Source organism: Lissotriton vulgaris, chromosome 4_1 (genome assembly GCF_964263255.1).
Source record: "Lissotriton vulgaris chromosome 4_1, aLisVul1.2, whole genome shotgun sequence".
NCBI lineage: Eukaryota > Metazoa > Chordata > Amphibia > Caudata > Salamandridae > Lissotriton > Lissotriton vulgaris.
The window spans coordinates 412,492,290-412,511,207 of NC_141691.1; the positions used below are offsets into that span (position 1 = coordinate 412,492,290).

Consider the following 18,918-nt stretch of genomic DNA (forward strand, 5'->3'; position numbering starts at 1 on the left):
GGGCGCTCACCCTGGGGAGGCTATACTTCTGATTTTAACCAAATCAGATGCCATTTACATAAGGCCATACTTTCATTTCTCTTGCCCTGATGAAGACCCAGTGGTGATGCTAGATCTGAGCATATAACATAATTGGGTTGAAACGTTGACGATTACTACAGGTGTTCCATATCGCAATCAAGCATACCCTACATCCTAACAATAAGGACATATGCTTGAATCTTTTAGAACTATTCCTGGACACAATCATTGAATAATTTTTGTATTTTGTGTGTAAAAATGTGTTGTGGAGATAAATGTTTGTATCTGTAACATACTGCACCCATTGTGTTTCTTGTACCCATTTTTCTTGTGCATTCGTATTATATATCAAATCAATGGTCCTGTGGGCTACTGTGATCCCTCATGGTATATGAATATTAATATACATCATTATTTTTTAATGATCTCTGGTGTCAATGACTCAATATAGACATATATCTGTGGATTCATTAATCAGTTTTGAAGTCAGCCATAGCGGTGGCGCCTCCCAGTTAAACGTGGAACTAAGTGTATTATAAAGAAATACCCTACAGAACCAACTGCTCTCCATTCTAAAAGCTCATAGGGTAGGGTGCATGGCATTTAAAAAGTAGTACATGGGTGTTCAGGAGTTTTTCAATGTTAGGACATAGAAAAGGTAGCATATTCCTGTGTAAGCTGAAATAACCATATGAAAAGTGAGTGCATTATACAGCACAGTAGTGCCCTCCACAGAGAATAACTAGGAAAACAGCAATTTGCTGTTAAGACGACCTATGGAAGATGTGCGTTTTGATGATAGAAGTGTCAGTTTAAGTGATGCTTCAAAACTGGTGCTAATGGAGGTAGGTTTAGGAAATATTATGAAATAAGGCATCTGATGCATGCCTATTATGAGATGGTTTGTGGGCACTGGGTCATTTTTTCAAAGAAGCCAAGGTGATAAATGCACACATTTGGCTGTGACAACATGAGTGATCACTTTTAAAATAAGAATTGTAAATCCTTCAGATATATGCAAGAAATGTAATATTTAAACCTGAAAACTCCTGCCATATGGGAGGTTTTATAGTGCAGTAAAAAACTGGTGGGGATTCGTTCTGGTAGAACCTGAAAACTGTACTGGATGTAGCTTGAGAGAAATACATATCCAGGCTACACTGAGTGTTGTTGGGCTCAACGGATGTCGTTTTGGGCAGATTTAGGAGAAATGGAAGTAGAACCCAGGAATTAAAATCTATAAGGAAAAATACGCAGTTAAACAAAACCAGAATCAAAGAATGGCAGGCTGGGGTTAGCTCCAACTATAAGACCGGGGTATAGCTGAATTCAACTCCATTACACAAAATGAACCTGTATTGCCGGATACCTTTCCTAGGTGTTCAAGTGTGTTTTGATACAAGCCTTTAGGCACTTCGCTGTGTTCAAAACTTTGCAAACAACCGGGTAAATACAGACACACAAAATTAGCATGATGGTCCTCTCAAGAAAAAGCAAACTCATAGTTTTAGTTGTCAAGTATGCAAAATGAGACAGTTCCACCCCCATGAAATTCCTCCACTAGGCCCAATATAAGAAATGGTTACTGGAACTAAGCAAATGGATGGCTGATGCATTGGCATTTATGGAACTGAATAGATGAGGTCTACAAACTAGGCAACTAACTGGGGCATCTGCCAGACACTCTCGTTTTCCCCTAATTCAATTCCACCATGAACCACCAATGCCAGTTAATTTGACCAGTGGGATAAAAGAGATGAGGTGGACTATACACAGTGGCTGGAAAATATGGGAAAGTTGCCAATGATCGACCTTAAATACGAAAGTGATATACATTTCACAAATTGAGAGAGCATGAGGATTTGAGATCTAGCAATGGCCAATGTGTATAAAACTGAATGGTTATTGTGTCTTGATGAAATTAACAAAAAGAGATAGGCTAAATTAATATGTAAAAAACTGACTTAACTAGCAGTTAAGCAAACTTTACAACCACATAAACCCCAGATTAAATTCAATGACTGAGGCAGGCTTCACAACAAAATGTAAAATAAGTTTACCCACCTGGTCATATTTCAAAAGAGTTTGAATGTCATTCTTCAATATAAGTGCTTTCACCTCACTTGCATCATATTTGCATAATCTGTAGTTCAGGTCTCCCAGCCAGACGACAACACTGTGAAACAAACGAGTAGTAAGTTAGAGGAGCAGAAAGTTCGTTTTTTCAGGTGCTGTAGACTTAAAAGCTTGGCCAACATTCAATGTTGGGGCTAAATCAAGATTGAAGATTTTCCAATAAACAATTGCAAAAGTTTGACCAAAAGCAATGATACAGATCAGTGTAAAGCCTACCTGCACTTCTTCCAATTCTGAATAACTAGAGCTTTCATCAATCTAAAAAGTATGTAAGGGGTATTCGCCCTCATCACTAATATAACTAAATAAGTAGGAATAAGGAGCTGGGTAAAGGCTGCAAGCTCCTAGAAGTTCTGGAAACTTTGAGCACCGCACTGTGCATGGACGAAAGAAGCTGTTTCAGATCAACATGTGATGCTGCAGCGGAGAAGATGCTTGGCGACAAGGAAGTATGACTACAAACAGCATTCATTATGAAGAGTTTTTTTTCCCTTTTATTCTACTTTCTGCTCTTAACACCCTGCCTCCTGTGCAGCTTCATGCGCAGCAAATCGTTACAGCTCTGACAGACTGAGGAACCTGGCCCAACACCATCTGAAATAAGACTGTTCCCTGTAAGGGAAAGGGCAAATGGCTATGCCTTTTCGAGATTGCTAAATGTCGAGAAGATTCAAAGCTAAGTAACTAGATAGGCAGAGCTTTAAGTCGTCCAGGCCCCATCCTCTTTCCTCACCCATAGCAAATCACATATTGAAACAACTGCCATTGCACGGTTTGAAAGTGTCATGACATTCATATACAACTCTTGACCACTGCCACATGTTTGGCAGAGATAGTAGGATAGAAGGTGCAGTATAGGCAGCCTTCCTTCATTGGGTGATAGCAGTCTTTACACTAACTCTTAATTTCTTCTCCCTCCATCACTATATAATTTAGACACGTTCTGAAGCTTAACAAGATAGCTCCGAGACACAGCAGTTGGTAGGTCTTCACTCCTGCTTCAGGTAGAAGCCAACTGGAGGCTTGACCTGCACTCTTAGAGACAACAGCAGAAAGAAAACAGTGGGAGCAGTTTTTCGACATCTTCACATCAGGAGGCAACTCTGACAACAGTGGACTCTCCTCTGGGTCGCCAGTGAGGCTACTAAGCAGGTAGCTGAGGTCAAAGGTCACAGCAACACATGGGGCAGCTGAAGTGTGGTATTGGTTGCGGTGGCATGGCACACTTTGGGCACAGGAGAATGTTGGCACAGGCTAGCTAGGCACAATTCTCGAAGGTGTAGAACACTATGCCTCAGGCACAAGCTTACTGACAGGGGCCTGTTCCATCTCAGGCACCAACTTTTCTTTGGAAGCTGTGACTACTGATAATAGTGTTTCCTTCCTACAACTGCTTTAACTGAGAGACTGCTTCCCACAGGCATCGGGCATAAAGTTTACTCCCCCCCAGTCTTCCTGTAGCCGGTGGACCTATACAGCACACAGCATCAGTGCTTTAAGACAGTCATACCGATTGGCAGACTTCATCCATTTCTAAGCAGCAGGTTGGCTTCATGATACTTGAGGCCACAGAGTCATTTTTTTCAGCAAGTCCAGACCCCTGGAAAGCTGGCTGTTATGCTGACAATCCGCTGTTATGCAGACAATCTGCCCCTTCCAACAAGGTCAGACTCCAGGTGGCGCCCACTCACCAGGGGTATGATGGCTGTCAGGAAGACAACAGCTCTGGTTGCACAGTATACCTTCAAGTACTCTGGGGCACTACTTTCCTTGATTGGAAAAAACCTGGAATAACAGGTGAGGCATTGGCACCCATTTTATATTGCTAGATCAAAACGTTGTGCACTCGCTATCTGCACTTTCAGAACTGTGTTCGTTTGACTTTCTTTCCATCTGACCTTTTCAAACTGTTCTCCAGAAACACTGTTTGTGCAGACTGGTGCTACTCACAGCAGGGTAGCCTACAGTCTGTAGTGTCCATCGGCACCAAGCTCAACAGCCACACAAATAGTGATCAGGTAAAAGACAAAGGGCTGGCCTCACCTAAAAGATCCTTCTCATCCTGAATTACACACACTTCAGTCCCATCCTCCAATATCTAATAAATGGCAGTGCTACAAAAAGGCTAATCAGCAGCCCTCCTCAGCAAAAAGAACTAAGCCAATTTCTAAAGGAGCCATGTCAACTCTTTACCACCTCAGTGGCTAGGTCTCGCCCCCTTCAGCTTCAGGAATGTCAGCAATACACTTCCACTGTCTATAGAAAGAACCATACCTCCATTTAGTGAACAGAAACAGGACAACAGCTTCCAAAATGGAAATTGGGGGTCTCCAACACTCTTGTTAGCTCATATACACACACTGAATAGAGAATGGAGAATCGCGCACACACGCAAACCGGCACCGCAGGGGTCTGTAGGGAGGAGTACAGCCCCCAGACTGCCTTGCTGTTCGCGCCAGGAGGCACCGTCACCCTCTCGTCGCTCTCGGAGGCGCATTTAAACAGCTTGCGGCTACCACTTGGCGGGATGAGCACTGGCACGCCTGGGCCAAGCCTGGGCCAAGCCTGGGCCAAGCCTGGGCCAAGCCTGGGCCAAGGGCGGGCCTGTCCTCGCCCGGAAGAGGCTGGGCTGGGCCACCCCATTTAACAACGGATTGACAGGATATCTGAACACATTATCAACTATTCCCAGGCACTGTGGCATTCCGACACTGTTTCTATACCATTATCTGTGCTCGTGGAGTGGCTTATATTGGTTTTTAATAATGAGTAAGCGCGGGGCATGGCATGAGGCGTCAAGAAAGCGGTCGCACTCTAAGAGTGCTCTGGACCCCCTCCGTCAACCGCCTCGCATCGGCCCACTTTCTCCAGCTATCGATAGCCCAGAGTCTCGGGACGCATCCTGGACCCTACCTGCATCGCCTCGATCCTTCTGGTGACCTGCCTGATGCCTGTGCCGTCCTCGCCGGCCCTCTGCTCTGGGCGGCCTTCATCCCCCAAAATGGCGGCTTCCTATGCCTGATCTCGTGGCCGGGAGCCCAGACTGATATCATCTGCTCTGCCCCCTGAAGCCCTCTCGGCGGCATACTGGATGTGCGGACTTGCCCATCTACTCCGGGGCCTGCGGAGGAGTGTGGGTCGGCTCTGGAGTGCGGTGGCGGTGTTTGGGGAGCGGAGCGGCACTCACGGCCCCCCCCCCAGCGACGGAGACATCCGGAGGAGATTGAACTTGGGCGGCGCCAGGGGTGGCTTTTTCTGCTCGCCGAGCCACGTCTGGGCCTTGGGGCACAGGAGTGGTCGCCGAGCCCCGGGTGGCGTGGCCGAGGGCGCCGCTGCGGAGGGGCCTGGAACCGGAGACGTCCGGTGCTGCAGTTGAAGGAGGTGAGGAGGCGGGGGTTTTGTTGAGTGGGCCTCCATTCCCCTGAACCCTTCGGCGGCCGTGTCGGGCCGCGGTGACGCGGGCTGGTGGGATTGAGGCCGCGGCCTAAGGCGGGACTGTGTGTGGCGGAGCTGGAGGGCTGGTTGGGCCGCTACTGAGGCCTGGCTTTGCTCTGGGACCTTGCGTGGGCCCCCATCGGGCCTCAGTATATGCCCCCGTTGGAGCGCCCTTCTCCCCCCATTGGCCTGCAGTGACTCTTCGCGTCCCCCGTTGCCTTCGGGGTGCGGGGAAGATGGGTGATGGAAGGCCTGCGACGAGGGAAGGGTGGCTGGCCCAAGACTTTACTTCATACTGCGCTGGCGGCAGGGCCTGTAGAGCCGTGGGCCATCTTCCTGGTCTGCCTTGGGGCTGGGGAGCCGGAGTGCCCGACTCTGGGGGCCGGCAGGCTCCCTGGTCCGCCTTGAACTCGTGGTCTGAGAGGCCTTTCTTCATCCAGTAGCCGCGGGCCGTGAGGTGCAATATGACTGGGGAAGGGGCAGATCGGCTGCTGTGTCGGGTTCCGAACGTATGTGACTGTCCCCCCCTTCCTCTCCCTTGGAGGCCCAGGACCTTGCGGTTGGGGCCTGTGGAAGGCCCTGGGGCTGTGAGCCCACCGAGACCGCCCTGAGTGCCGCCATTGCCACGAGAAGTGGTGTTGCCTTGGAGAGCAGCCGTCCCACTTCACCATAGGGGAGTGAGAGGAGGATCGGCCGCCATACCGGGTGGCTGCGATGGAGGCGCCGGTGCGCCCCCTTCTCTCCCCCCCTCATCTCCAAGCCTGATCGCGATCCAGCGATCGGGTCCACGGCCGCGCCTGGGGCGGCCGGAGGCGACCTCTCCACTATCCTGCAGGCGATCGTGCCTCACAGACCTCGGTGGAAACCAAGATTGGAGAGGTGAGGGTCGATGTGGCACTGATTCTACAAGACCATCGTAAAGCCACGGCCTGCATTACAGAGGCAGAGTCTCTTCTTTCCACGGTGGAGGACGACGGGGGCACTCTCAAATCCCAAGTGGCCCGCCTGCAGGCAGAGACCGCAGAGCTGCATTGAAGGGCCAAGGACGCAGAAAATAGGGCCCGGAGAAACAACCTGTGCCTCCTGGGTTTTCCGGAGGGAGTGGAGAAGGGACGTACTGACACCTTCATCGAGGCGAGGGTCCGATCTTGGATCCCCAAAGAGAAACTTTCCCCCTGGTTTGCGGTGAAACTAGCTCACCGCTCCCTTGCACCAAACCCCCTCCTGGGGCTCCCGTTTGCCCCATTATCCTCTGTATCTTTAACTTCCGTGACAGGGACGCGATTCTGGAGGCTGACAGGGCGCTAGGTCCACTGCACTTCCAAAACTCCAAAATTATGGTCTCTGATTACTCTAGAGAGGCGCAAACTCAACGCCGGTCTTACAAAGAGGTCAAACAGAAACCCAGGGCCATGGGCCTCCGCTATGGACTCCTTTTCCCGGCTTGCCTTAAGGTGTTTTTCCAGGACTAGACCTTCTTTGGCACCCCACAGGCGGCATGGACCTGGCTTTCGGAGGAGCGGCCCCTCCTACCTCGTAGGGCCCCCTCCCCTGTCCGGAAAACAACGATCCAACCCAGCCAGAAGACATCCAAGGCACAGTGGCGCAAAACCAGATCCAGAAGATGAGGCAACCGCCCGGGAGGGGTGGGGGGGGGGGGGGGTATACTCTCAGTCGCCGGGGGCATGGTCCCGACACTCACCGATTCAGACTTCGAGCCAGAGGGCCTCTTCCCCTGCCCTGGTGTCTTCACCTATCGACATGGGTAGCGTCCCACGATCAGACGTCACTCGACAGAGGGCCATGTCGGACTCGGACCCGTCTGAAAGCCCCGTGATCCGTGGCTCTGGTGGGAGGAGGGGTGGGTGATTCATTTTGCGGGTTGCCTACCTCCACTCCACCCCTCTTGAGGCCTGATGTAGGCTGGCAAGGCCGTTGTCCGAGGAGTGGCCAGAGGGTTGGTCCACGCAAAGCGATCGGAGCAGACGACCCAGCTTGCACAGCTGAAATCCCGGGAGGCACAGCTAGAAGCTGCTCAACTCCTTGGCGATCAAGGCGATTCCTCTCGGCAACTGGCAGCAGTTTGAGAGGAGATCCGCTGGATCTCGCTGGAATCAGCTAAGATGCTCTGGCGCTCGTCTGTTGCTCGCGTTTATGGGTGGGGGGATAAGAGCGGTAAGCTCCTCCACAACCTTGTGTCCTATCCCAAAGTCAACCGTATTATTCCAGAGGTCCGTTCGAGCACTGGGGCCCTCCAAGTGACGTCCGCGGCCATCGTGCAAACGTTTGCTACCTTCAACGCGAACCTCTAAACTGCTCGTACCCCGGGCGCTCCTCTGGCTGATTTGCTGAACGGGACTGGTACCAGATTGCCTTGTCTCTCTCAGGAGACTGCAGAAGCTCTGGACAGCCCCTTTACCGTGGAGGAAATCCTAGAGGCCATCTCACTCTTACACCCCGGTAAAACGCCTGGTACCGATGGGTACCCTCAGGAGTACTATGCGGCCTTTCGGGATATCTTGGCCCCCCATTTGCTGGACCTCTTCCGTCATGTGGCGGAGACAGGAACATTAAATTAAATTGACATGTGTGCTCTGCGTACACAGGACCCACTCCTTCCTTGCACTCCTTTCACTTTCATTCAATGTTTACTCCATACGTTTAAATGCTTGTTTGTAAATTTTATTTTCATTTCCAAACATGATTCTGTAGCGAGTTTTTTCAGTCAATGTAATTCATGTTTCATTCACAGTTTTTACATAATCGTATTCATTCCCAATGCATTTCAAGCATTACGCTCTTCGTCAGGGTAATATTAATCTGAAAATATAATACACATAGTTAAGTACTAAGGTCTGTATTTACCATACGCTCTACCTTGAGCTAAATCATGTGTGCTATCATTGTTATATATTTCCCAACACTGCGGAGTATGTCTGCCTCACAACCTATGTGTAATATCCATTGATCGATAAACCGTACACTATTTACACCTTATAGCCCATGGCCACATATTAACGTAAGTCGCACTAACCTTGACTGCTTCACGTAAGGTTTCAACACTGTAAACAAAAGACGAGAAAAAGGGGCTTCTGCGGATATACCCAGGTCGTGAGGAATTGAAGTGTATAGCGACTTAACGTCTGTACTTGCCATGATCATATCTTTAGTAAAATTCTCTTGCTCTTTTTCCAAAATATTTAGAAAGTGGGTTGTATAATTTAAGTAGGTACTAGTTTTTTTAACTATATTCTGCAGATGTTTATCGATGGATGGACCTTAATTGGTTTCTATAAAGACACTTGTATCATTTAGATTTACATTTTGTTCTGATATGTACATATGCACTTTCGTGTAATAATTTTGATAAGCATAAATTAATGTGTGGGTATGCAACAATAGCGGTAGAAAAAATTAAGCATAAGAGTGTTAAGCATAGGTCACCTTAAATCCTTAACCCAGGTTTAAACTTAGCGTACATATATGTAAATACGTAAACTCTTGTTTAAGAGTATGCCACTTTAAATTTCCTTAGACTCGCGCATAATCATGTGATCGGAACAAGAATATAGAGTTGTAGACTAATGCAGGGATAGAGCGACGCACGCCGAGGTAGCGAGGGAAGACGAGTATGATCGTATACCGGGTAAGAGCACGGCTTTGTAATACCGAGCGTTCAATCGCACAATATAGAGATCAAAGTTACTGAGAAGCCCCTTTTTCTCGTCTTTTGTTTGCAGTGTTGAAACCTTCCATGAAGCAGTCAAGGTTAGTGCGACTTACGTTAATATGTGGCCATAGGCTATAAGGTGTAAATAGTGTACGGTTTATCGATCAATGGATATTACACATAGGTTGTGAGGCAGACATACTCCGCAGTGTTGGGAAATATATACCAATGATAGCACACATGATTTAGCTCAAGGTAGAGCGTATGGTAAATACAGACCTTAGTACTTAACTATGTGTATTATATTTTCAGATTAATAATCCCCTGGCGAAGAGCGTAATGCTTGAAATGCATTGGGAATTAATACGATTATGTAAAAACTGTGAATGAAACATGAATTACATTGACTGAAAAAACTCGCTACAGAATCATGTTTGGAAATGAAAATAAAATTTACAAACAAGCATTTAAACGTATGGAGTAAACATTGAATGAAAGTCAAAGGAGTGCAAGGAAGGAGTGGGTCCTGTGTACGCAGAGCACACATGTCAATTTTGTCTACGCAATATCTTAACTGCTCAGTAGGGTACCGGCCTTTGCACCAACGACAAATACGAAAACATTGTGAAACAAACAAACCAGTTGAAATACGAGTGCAATACCACATTCCTGATACTAGGAGACAGGAACATTCCCACCTGAGTCGGATGTGGCCACGATAGTGGTTATTCCCAAGACGCAGCCGCCCTCCTTGAGCTGTGCGGACTACCGACCGATCTCACTGATCAACACTGAGATCAAGCTCTTCGCCATTGTCTTAGCTCAGAGACTCTGACCCCTCCTGCAAGACCTGGTCCACCCCGACCAGTGTGGGTTCATGCCTGCTAGGGGCACTCTCCACTGCATTTATCGTCACCACCTGGCTCTGGCCTACCGGGGTCGGCTAACTCCATAACTAGCACTGCTTTTTATAGATTTCGAGAAGGCATTCGATATGGTGAATTGGGATTATCTGCAGGATGTGCTGGACAGGATGGGTTTCGCCCCTCGTTCCGCCATCTGATCAAAGTTCTCTACACTAATCCCAGAGCCCGTGTACTCATTAACGGAGAGCTCTCTGAGGCCTTCCCGATCCAGAGGGGCACGAGTCCCTCCAGAGAGTGCTACGATTGGCTGTCGGATATCCCCCTTAGGAGACATTCGGTCAAATACCTTGGCGTCTGGGTAGCTCTTCTACCGGAGCTTGAGTGGGTCTTGAATGTTACGCCTTTGGTCGTCAGGATGAAGGCGGATCTCAAGGGATGGCAGACGCTCCCCCTAAATCCCCTGGGCAGAAGTGCACTCTTTAAAATGATGGCCGTCCCCAGTTTCCTTTTCATATTGTATAACATTACTATCCATCTCCCGGGTAGTTTGTTTCGCAAGCTTGACTGCGTCCTCACCCAGTTTCTCTGGGGAGGCGAGAGACCACACTTATCCCTGGCACACTGTTGTAACCCCCCCTTTGACGGGGTTATGGGGGTGACCAATTCGCACCTCTACTACCTGGCCACAAAACTAGTCATCCACGACTGGTAAGCGGGCAGCTGGGTCGACCCTGCTTATCGCGTGGAAGGAGTAGTTTCTGTCCTGTAACTCCAGTTCTGTAGTAGGGGTATCTCTGTTATAGTCATAATCTAGTGAATAGTCCCGCCAATGTGCGTGGACCCCGGCAATCAAATATAATCGCTTAAGTTGTCAAAAAATGCAGAACTGCAAAGACACTTAAGAGAGAATTTAAAGACAAATAATGCAGCCTATATCCACATGCTACACTGTCCAGTACTTAAACTAGAAATACCACCAAAAAAACCACACACACATCACAGCCTGCCCAGTTTCTTCCATAGAGAAACTTGCCTCTACCAGTAAAATCCTCTGGAATGATAGAGAGGAAGGCATGGACAGACAAGCCCCATAGGCTGCCATTATCTGGCTTAAATAGGATACTGTGCCTTTAAGAGAACTTTCCAGAACTTCTCCCAGTATCCCAGAATGTACAGCAGGTCCCTCTTACTTTCAGTTCTTTTTGAAGGCGCAACACGACAGACCTGTAGCATTCCTTACATGAATATCTTTCTCCACCGGGGAGGAGGGCGGGCGCTTAAGACTATAACAGAGATACCCCTACTACAGAACTGGAGTTAGAGGACAGAAACTACTCCTTCTGTAGTAGGGGATCTCTGTGTATAGTCATAATCTAGTGAATAGAATGGCAAGCCCATCCCCACACCAAAGCGGCGGTGGAGAGAGGAAAATTAACACCACTACTGTGCAAACAGATTTCACAGCGATGCCTGCCTAACCTGAGCGTCTGCCCTGGCATCAGTGTCCAGACAGTAATGCTTAACAAAGGTATGGACCGACTTCCAAGTGGCCGCCTTGCAGATTTCTGCAATTGGAACGTTACGGAGCTAAGCTGTCGTGGCAGCTTTGCCCCTGGTGGAATGAGCCTTGGGTTTACCCCCTAAGGTCTTATTAGCTTTTAGGTAACACAACTGTATGCAGGACACAATCCACCTAGAGATGGACTGCTTAGAGGTAGCAAGACCTGTCCTGACCGATCCATAATTGAAAAACAATTGGTCCGACCTACGAATATCTTTTGTTTTATCCAGATAACATTTCAGCAACCTCCTAACATCCAGGGAATGTAGAGACCTTCCCGCAGGAGATGAAGGGTTCTGAAAAATCGGAGGCAAAGTTATGGTCTGGTTGACATGAAAATAAGAAATAACCTTAGGAAGATATTTAGGGTGAGTACGCATAACAACCTTAGCAGCATGAAATACAGTATAAGGTTCTTGGCAACACAACGCCTAAATTTCACTCACCCTGCGGGTTGATGTAATGGCCACGAGGAACGCCGCCTTCCAGGATAGGTGCTGCAACGAAGCCTTATGAATAGGTTCAAAAGGCTCCTTCATCAACCTGGACAGCACCACATTCAATTCCCATGAAGGCGAAGGGAGCCGGACAGGAGGGAATACTTTCTTCAAGCCTTCCAGAAAATCTTTGATCACAGGGATCTGGAAGAAGGAAGTCTGTGAAGGGCATTTCCTGTAGGCAGTCAATGCAGCGAGATGAACCTTAATGGAATCAACATTAAGTCATGACTGCGCAAATGTAGAAGGTAAGGAAGGATGACATCTTCCTTGCACGTCGTCGGGTCATAGTTCTTGGACTTGCACCAGATACAGAACCTTTTCCACTTGTAAGCATAGGAAGTCCGAGTGGAAGGTCTCTTAGACTCCTTCAGTATGTCCATACAATCTTCGGGCAGACTCAAATGGCCATATTGCACTATGTCAGGAGCCATGCCGCCAAACTCAAAGACAAGAGGTTGGGGTGCAACATCTGCCCCCCGAACTTCGTGAGAAGGTCCGGCCTGCACAGCAGCCGTATGTGAGGAAGGAGAGACCGGTGAAGCAGGTAAATGTAAATGTAAATGTAAATGTACATGTATTTATATAGCGCAAATCACCGGCCCGGTATCTAAGCGCTGGCTTCGAGAACCCGTCCTGGTATTCCCCTGTGAAATACCCCGGCAGGGTATCCAAAAGGTGAAACCCAGGCATCCCACCGCGAGGGGCCGTTGTGGGGATTAAGCAAGCTATTGCCCAGAGTCGCAGAGTGTGAACCCATGAATCGAGTAGGCACCGGAGCGAATTGTCGAGTCCGTGGACATTTTAGGACTCAAGACCCGCCGAGCCGGGAATTGAACCCTGGTCCCGGGCTGACCTCTGCTTCCAGGTCTGCCTCCTCTAACCAGTGAGCTACACTTCTCCACAGGTCCGTGAACCACCACTGCCTGGGCCATTCCGGGGCAATGAGTATCATCCGCACCCTGGACCGGGCCAGCTTGATGAGTACCGCCGGAATCAGGGGAATGGGTGGAAAAGCGTACAGAAAGCTGTTCGACCAGTTGATCCATAGCGCATTCCCCAGCGTCCCCTGCTGGTAGTACCTGGAGGCGAAGTCTCGGCATTTGCTGTTTTCGGCGGTGACAAACAGATCTACGTCTGGAGTCCCCCACCTTGCGAAGACTTCTCCTACTACTTCGTTGTTTATGACCCATTTGTGGTTTTCCTGAATCAGTCTGCTCAGTGCGTCCGCCTGAACATTCTGCACACCTGGCAGATGGGTAGCCGTTATCGTCAGTCCTCTGGCCGGAAGCCAGTGCCAGATCGCCTGCGCCTCCTGCTACAGAGTGCGCGATCTCGAACCCCGCTGCTTGTTGAGGTAATACATCGTGGTCGTATTGTCTGTCTGTACAAGCAGAGAGTTGGTCTGAAAGGATGGATGAAAGGCCTTCAGTGCCAAGTGAACAGCTCTGAGTTCCAGGAAATTGATGTGATACGTGGCCTCCATCGTGGACCACGTTCCTTGAATCTGTAAGTCTCCGGAGTGCGCCCCCCAACCGTGGAGAGAAGCATCCGTCACGACAGTCTGCGTGGGAATGTCCTTGTGGAAGAACCCCTCTGAGGAGATTCTCCGCTGAACACCAACACTTCAGAGACTGAAGAGCATGCAGAGACAGTCGAACCTTGTCGTCCCAAGATCCTTTCCTCTGATCCCACTGGTCCTCCAAGCACTCTTGCAACGGTCTCATGTGCAGTCGTGCGTGTGGCGTTAGGAATATACAAGAGGCCATTGATCCCAGTAGAGAAGACACCGTCCTCACTGTTGTAGATGGAGTGGTCATAAGAGCCTGAGCCTTCCGAAGGAGTGATAATCGTCGCTCCGAAGAAGACACGCTTGCTGATAGCATATTGATGGAGGCTCCCAAGTACTGTATGCATTGGACCGGAGTCGGGACAGACTTGGACATGTTGATGTGCAACCCCAGCTTGTTCAAGAGAACAAACGTCTTCTGGAAGTGTGCTTGAGCTTCCGAGAAGGAGGAGGCCTTGATCAACCAATCGTCCAGGTACGGGTAGACTAACACCTTGTTCTTCCTCAGGTTTGCTGCTACCACCGCCATGCACTTCGAGAATGTTCTCGGCACAGACTTCAGTCCGAATGGGAGTACTGTGTATTGATCATGATTGGCGCCGACTTGGAATCGCGGGAACTTCCTGTGTTTGTGTGAAATGGGCACATGGAAGTGCGCATCCTGTAGGTCTATAGCACATAGCCTGTCTCCCTGTTGCAACTGAGGATATATCTGATGCAACTACAGCATGCAAAACTTCTCTCTGCGAATCCACTTGTTTGCCTGTCGCAAGTCCAGAATGGGCCTTAACTCGTTCTTGTCGTCCTTGCGAACCAGGAAGAACCTGGAGTACAGACCTCTTCCTCTTTGAGACAGAGGTACGTCTTCTATCGCCCTTTTCCTTAACAGGATATCGACCCCCGCCTGGAGCTCGCGCAGCTGAAACTGCGAGCTGACCGCTGGAATTGCTGGAGGCGGGCTGGTGAACCGAAGACTGTATCCATTGCAAACAATATTCAGCACCCACTTGTCCTGAGTAATTTTTCTACACCCTGCCAGAAAAAAATTGAACGCTTCCCCCCAACCGGAGTGGGTAACGGATGCAGGGGAAGTAAGCGCTCAGGGCCTAGACCCGGCCGGGCCTTTGGTCTTTGGTGCCGACTGTTGGCCGCCTCTGCCTTTCTGGCGCTTCTGGAACGGCCTTCGGAACTGCTGCTGTTGTTGCTGCTGCTGTCCCGAAGCTTGGCCACGCCCTCTGCCCTGTCCACCGAACCGTCTCTGGAACGGGCGGTACGATTTCTTTGTCTCCTTGGGCTTTTCCAGACCCACAGCCGTGAGTGTTTCAGCCTCCGCCTTCATGCGGGCCATTTCGTCATCCACATGTTTTCCAAACAGGGTTTTGCCAGAGAATGGTAGATTGGCAACCCTTTGTTGTGCGTCAGGTTTCGGCGACGTGAGGCAGAGCCAAGCGTGTCGTCGCTGGTTAATCCCATGGCAGAAGCCATGCGCCGCCAGGAGGGAAGAATCGGCTGCAGCACTGATGACCTGATTCGCCACCAACATCCCCTCATTTAACACCACCTGGAAATCTTCGCTCTTGTCACGAGGCAGGTGTTCTACAAACTGCTGGAGGGATTACGCCCCAACAAGGCCGTGGCACTCGCAGCCTTCATGGAAGTCGCCGACGTCCCACAAACCTTCCTCCCAGCCAAATCCAGCGATCTAGATTCTTTATCTGGTTGGACTGTGGATGACAGAGTGGTGGCATGCTGTTTTCGAGCCGCCGTCACTATCACAGAGTCTGGAGGGGGTTCCACTCTTAGAAAAGCCGGATCAGAATCGGGAGCCCAGTATTTTTTCTGTAGGCTCAAGGAGGCCGCCTTAGTCACCGCCGGGGTGAGATAAAGGTCTATGGCCGGATCCTCCAGGCTTGGTACCAGTGGCAATAAATGGGCGAGACAGATGTTTCTGGTGCAGCGTCTCAAAGATTACCAATGTCTTGGGTGTGGGCACCGTCAACGAGATGCTCAATTTTGCTGCACCTCTTAACAGGACATTGTGAAAGGACACCAGATCGTCAACCGGTGACACCCTTGTCTCCGGTGACTCCGACAAAGTCGGAGAGTAGTCCCTGGTCCCTGAGGACCTCGTATGGGAGCGAGACCTGCGCCTCCTGTGGCGTCGTCTCGACCGCGTGGATGACATGTTGCGCAATCGTTCCCTCATCCTGAAACGAGAACGCGATCTCCCAGTGCGTGGGCGCTCCGCAGGTTTCCGTGGAGGCGTCTTTCATGGCCTATCCTGGGGTTTTGGTTTAGGCGTCCCCTTAGGTGGTGTAGGAAGTGGAGGCAGTGACACCGACCTTGGCGTAGGAACATGAGGTATCTCCGACCGAGGAGCGGGCCCATGAGGCGGGGGCAACTTCGGCCGAGGCGGTGTATAAACCACCGAATACACCGAGCCCGGTGACTTCTTCGGGGGAGGGGACTGCGAACAAGCCCCTCCAGTAGGTGATCGCCGTCTCCGGCGCCCTCCACTAGACCCAGCGTGACTTCTGGCACCAGAACTTCTTCTGCGCCACTTAGGAGAGTTGGAAAAACTCCGAGACGCCAATATCTTTTTTCTCGACGCTGAGCGACCCTTTTCTGGCTCCGAACGTCGCCTCCGCGACTCCGGCGCCGAACGCCGCCTCCGCGAAGCCGACCGCTTTGAGGTCTTCGGCGTCGAGGGTCCCCTCGACGCCGACCATCTTCTTGACGGCGACCAGCGGTGTCGCCTCGACGGCGAGCGCCGACGCCTGTCGCTCCTTCTTCGACTCCGATAGCTTGACGCTGACGTCAACGACGAAGAAGCCGTCGACAGTGGTCTCGACGGCGGTCTACCCAGGCCCTTCGACGTCGATCCTTCACGCCGTCTCGACCCGGAGCCCCGGGGAGATGGGGAACACACCGTCGTCATCCCTCGCGACGTCGTCGTCGATGCAATCGACGCCGACAGAGACCAGGACCGTTTGCTGTGCTTCCTGCCTCTAGGGAGCCCCCCATAGGCCACAGCAGAGGGAGCCTTCCCAGCCTGCCCAGACCCACCTGTAGTCGTCTCTCCTCTAGGCCTTGAAGCCTAATCTTCAGCCTTTCCCTCAGGGTCCTTGCTGAAAGGTTCTGGCAGATGTCACGTTCTTCAGGGACATGTGCTTCAGGGAGACAGATTATGCAGACGTCGTGTGGATCAGTCTTGGACTTCTTCCTTCCACATGCTGGGCACTTGTCGAAAAGAGCAGGCATTTTAGAGCCCTAAAAAGCCTGAACAAATACACAGGAGTGAAGGGAAACACCAAGAACAGCAACTGAAAACACTTTTAACCAAAAGTGCACACAAATCAAATAAACCCTTGAAAAAGGGAGAGCTCAATGCACCAGGGTCCTGTTAGCAGGAGCCGGAAAAAGGAACTGAAAGTAAGAGGGACCTGCTGTGCACTCTGGGATACTGGGAGAAGTTCTGGAAAGTTCTCTTAAAAGGCACAGTATCCTATTTAAGCCACATAATGGCAGCCAATGGGGCTTGTCTGTCCATGCCTTCCTCTATATCATTCAAGAGGCTTTTACTGGTAGAGGCAAGTTTCTCTATGGAAGAAACTGGGCAGGCTGTGATGTGTGTGTGGTTTTTTTGGTGGACTTTCTAGTTTAAGTACTGGACAGTGTAGCCTGTGGATATAGGCTGCTTTATTTGTCTTTAAATTCTCTCTTAAGTGTTTTTGCAGTTCTGCATTTTTTGACAATTTAAGAGATTATTTTTGATTGCCGGGGTCCACGCACATGGGCGGGACTATTCACTAGATTATGACTATACACAGAGATCCCCTACTACAGAACTCAGCATGTCGGACTTCACGCAGGTCCAGGCGCTTTTATACGGTAGCCCAGTGCCACAGGCTATGCCCCCGGTCACCAGGACGGTGTTTCTGGCCTGGCGCACTGCTCTACGTTGGGACCGGAAACTCACACGACAGGCGCCACTTTGGCATGGGTCCTGGATACAGGAAGTCTCGTCCCTGCAGGGGTTCCGACAATGGGACCTCATTGGAGTTTCAGTGCTCGGAAATGTTTGGGTGGGAGACCACATCCGCTCCTTTGCAGACCTGCAGCAACACCACGCCCTTCCTCACTCCCAACTCTATAGATACCTGCAACTTAGACACTATACGCATGTCTCACCTCCTGTCTCCCTTCCAGAGTTCAGCCCGCTGGAGGCTCAGGTGATGATGGGGAACAGAGGACAGGGATGGTGGGGGGCGGTCAGGAGGTGGAGTGTCCCGCAAATACCGGTTCCTGGTAAACAATGGTCCCGCTTCCCTAGATCGGCTCAGAGCTCGATGGGAGGGTTGGCTGGGCCCCCTAGAAGAGGCGGACTGGAGTGATGCCCTCATGGCCCCCAAAACCCTGACCACATCCTCCAAGCTGAGCCTGGTCCAATTGTACTACCTCCATGTGGTATACCTCACCCCGGCACGTCTATTTCAGGCCCGGTTGAAACATTCTCCAGCATGCACATGATGGGCCGTCGTCCCTGCCGATTTTAATCACATGGTATGGTGCTGTCCAGCGCTGGCGCCGTTTTGGAAGGGGGTGGAGCTTGAGCTTACACAGGCCCTGGGATGGGAGGTTCCCCATGATCCAATGCGTATGTTGTTAGGGGTGTTTGATGGCTTGGATGGCTCCAGGATGGACAAGCACCTTTTGGGGACAGCTGCGGCGGTGGCCAAGAGAGACATAGCAGCGCACTGGTCCCAGGCCAAGGCGCCTACTGTGCAGAGATGGAGGAGGGGAGTGGACTGGTGTGGGATCCAGGGGCAGGCTTCCTCCAGGGGCTCAGGGTCAACACGCCTCTCAACCGAAATGCCCTGGCTGCTGTTGGCAAGTTTCTCTTCAGACTAGGGACGTCTGATTGTGAAACTGAAACTGCATCAGCAAGTCAGGATGGCAGTCTTTCCCAGGATAAAGCTTTGGATACAATTTTCAAGCTTTGAGTATGGAAAGGAGAAGCGCCTCCAGCTGGGCACGAAAAGACCTGTTGTCTAAAGATGGGATACACATGCTGGCTAAAAAAACACAAGCGCGCGGTGGGAGCGTGTGAGGCAGAGAGGAGACGCCATGCACATCGCCTGTCTATGCGCGCATATGCTTTG

The 18,918-nt window shown here is 50.4% G+C and overlaps 1 protein-coding gene across 2 annotated transcripts in view; it reads right to left on the reverse strand.

Moving 5' to 3' along the window:
* The window catches only part of OCRL (OCRL inositol polyphosphate-5-phosphatase), a 611,352-nt gene that overhangs the window by 324,774 nt on the left and 267,660 nt on the right, over window positions 1–18,918 (reverse strand). For both annotated transcript variants that reach the window (XM_086918813.1, XM_086918814.1), the window contains exon 13: window positions 2,086–2,197. In XM_086918813.1, the coding sequence (XP_086774939.1) occupies window positions 2,086–2,197 (112 nt within the window). The remainder of the gene's footprint in view (window positions 1–2,085; window positions 2,198–18,918) is intronic.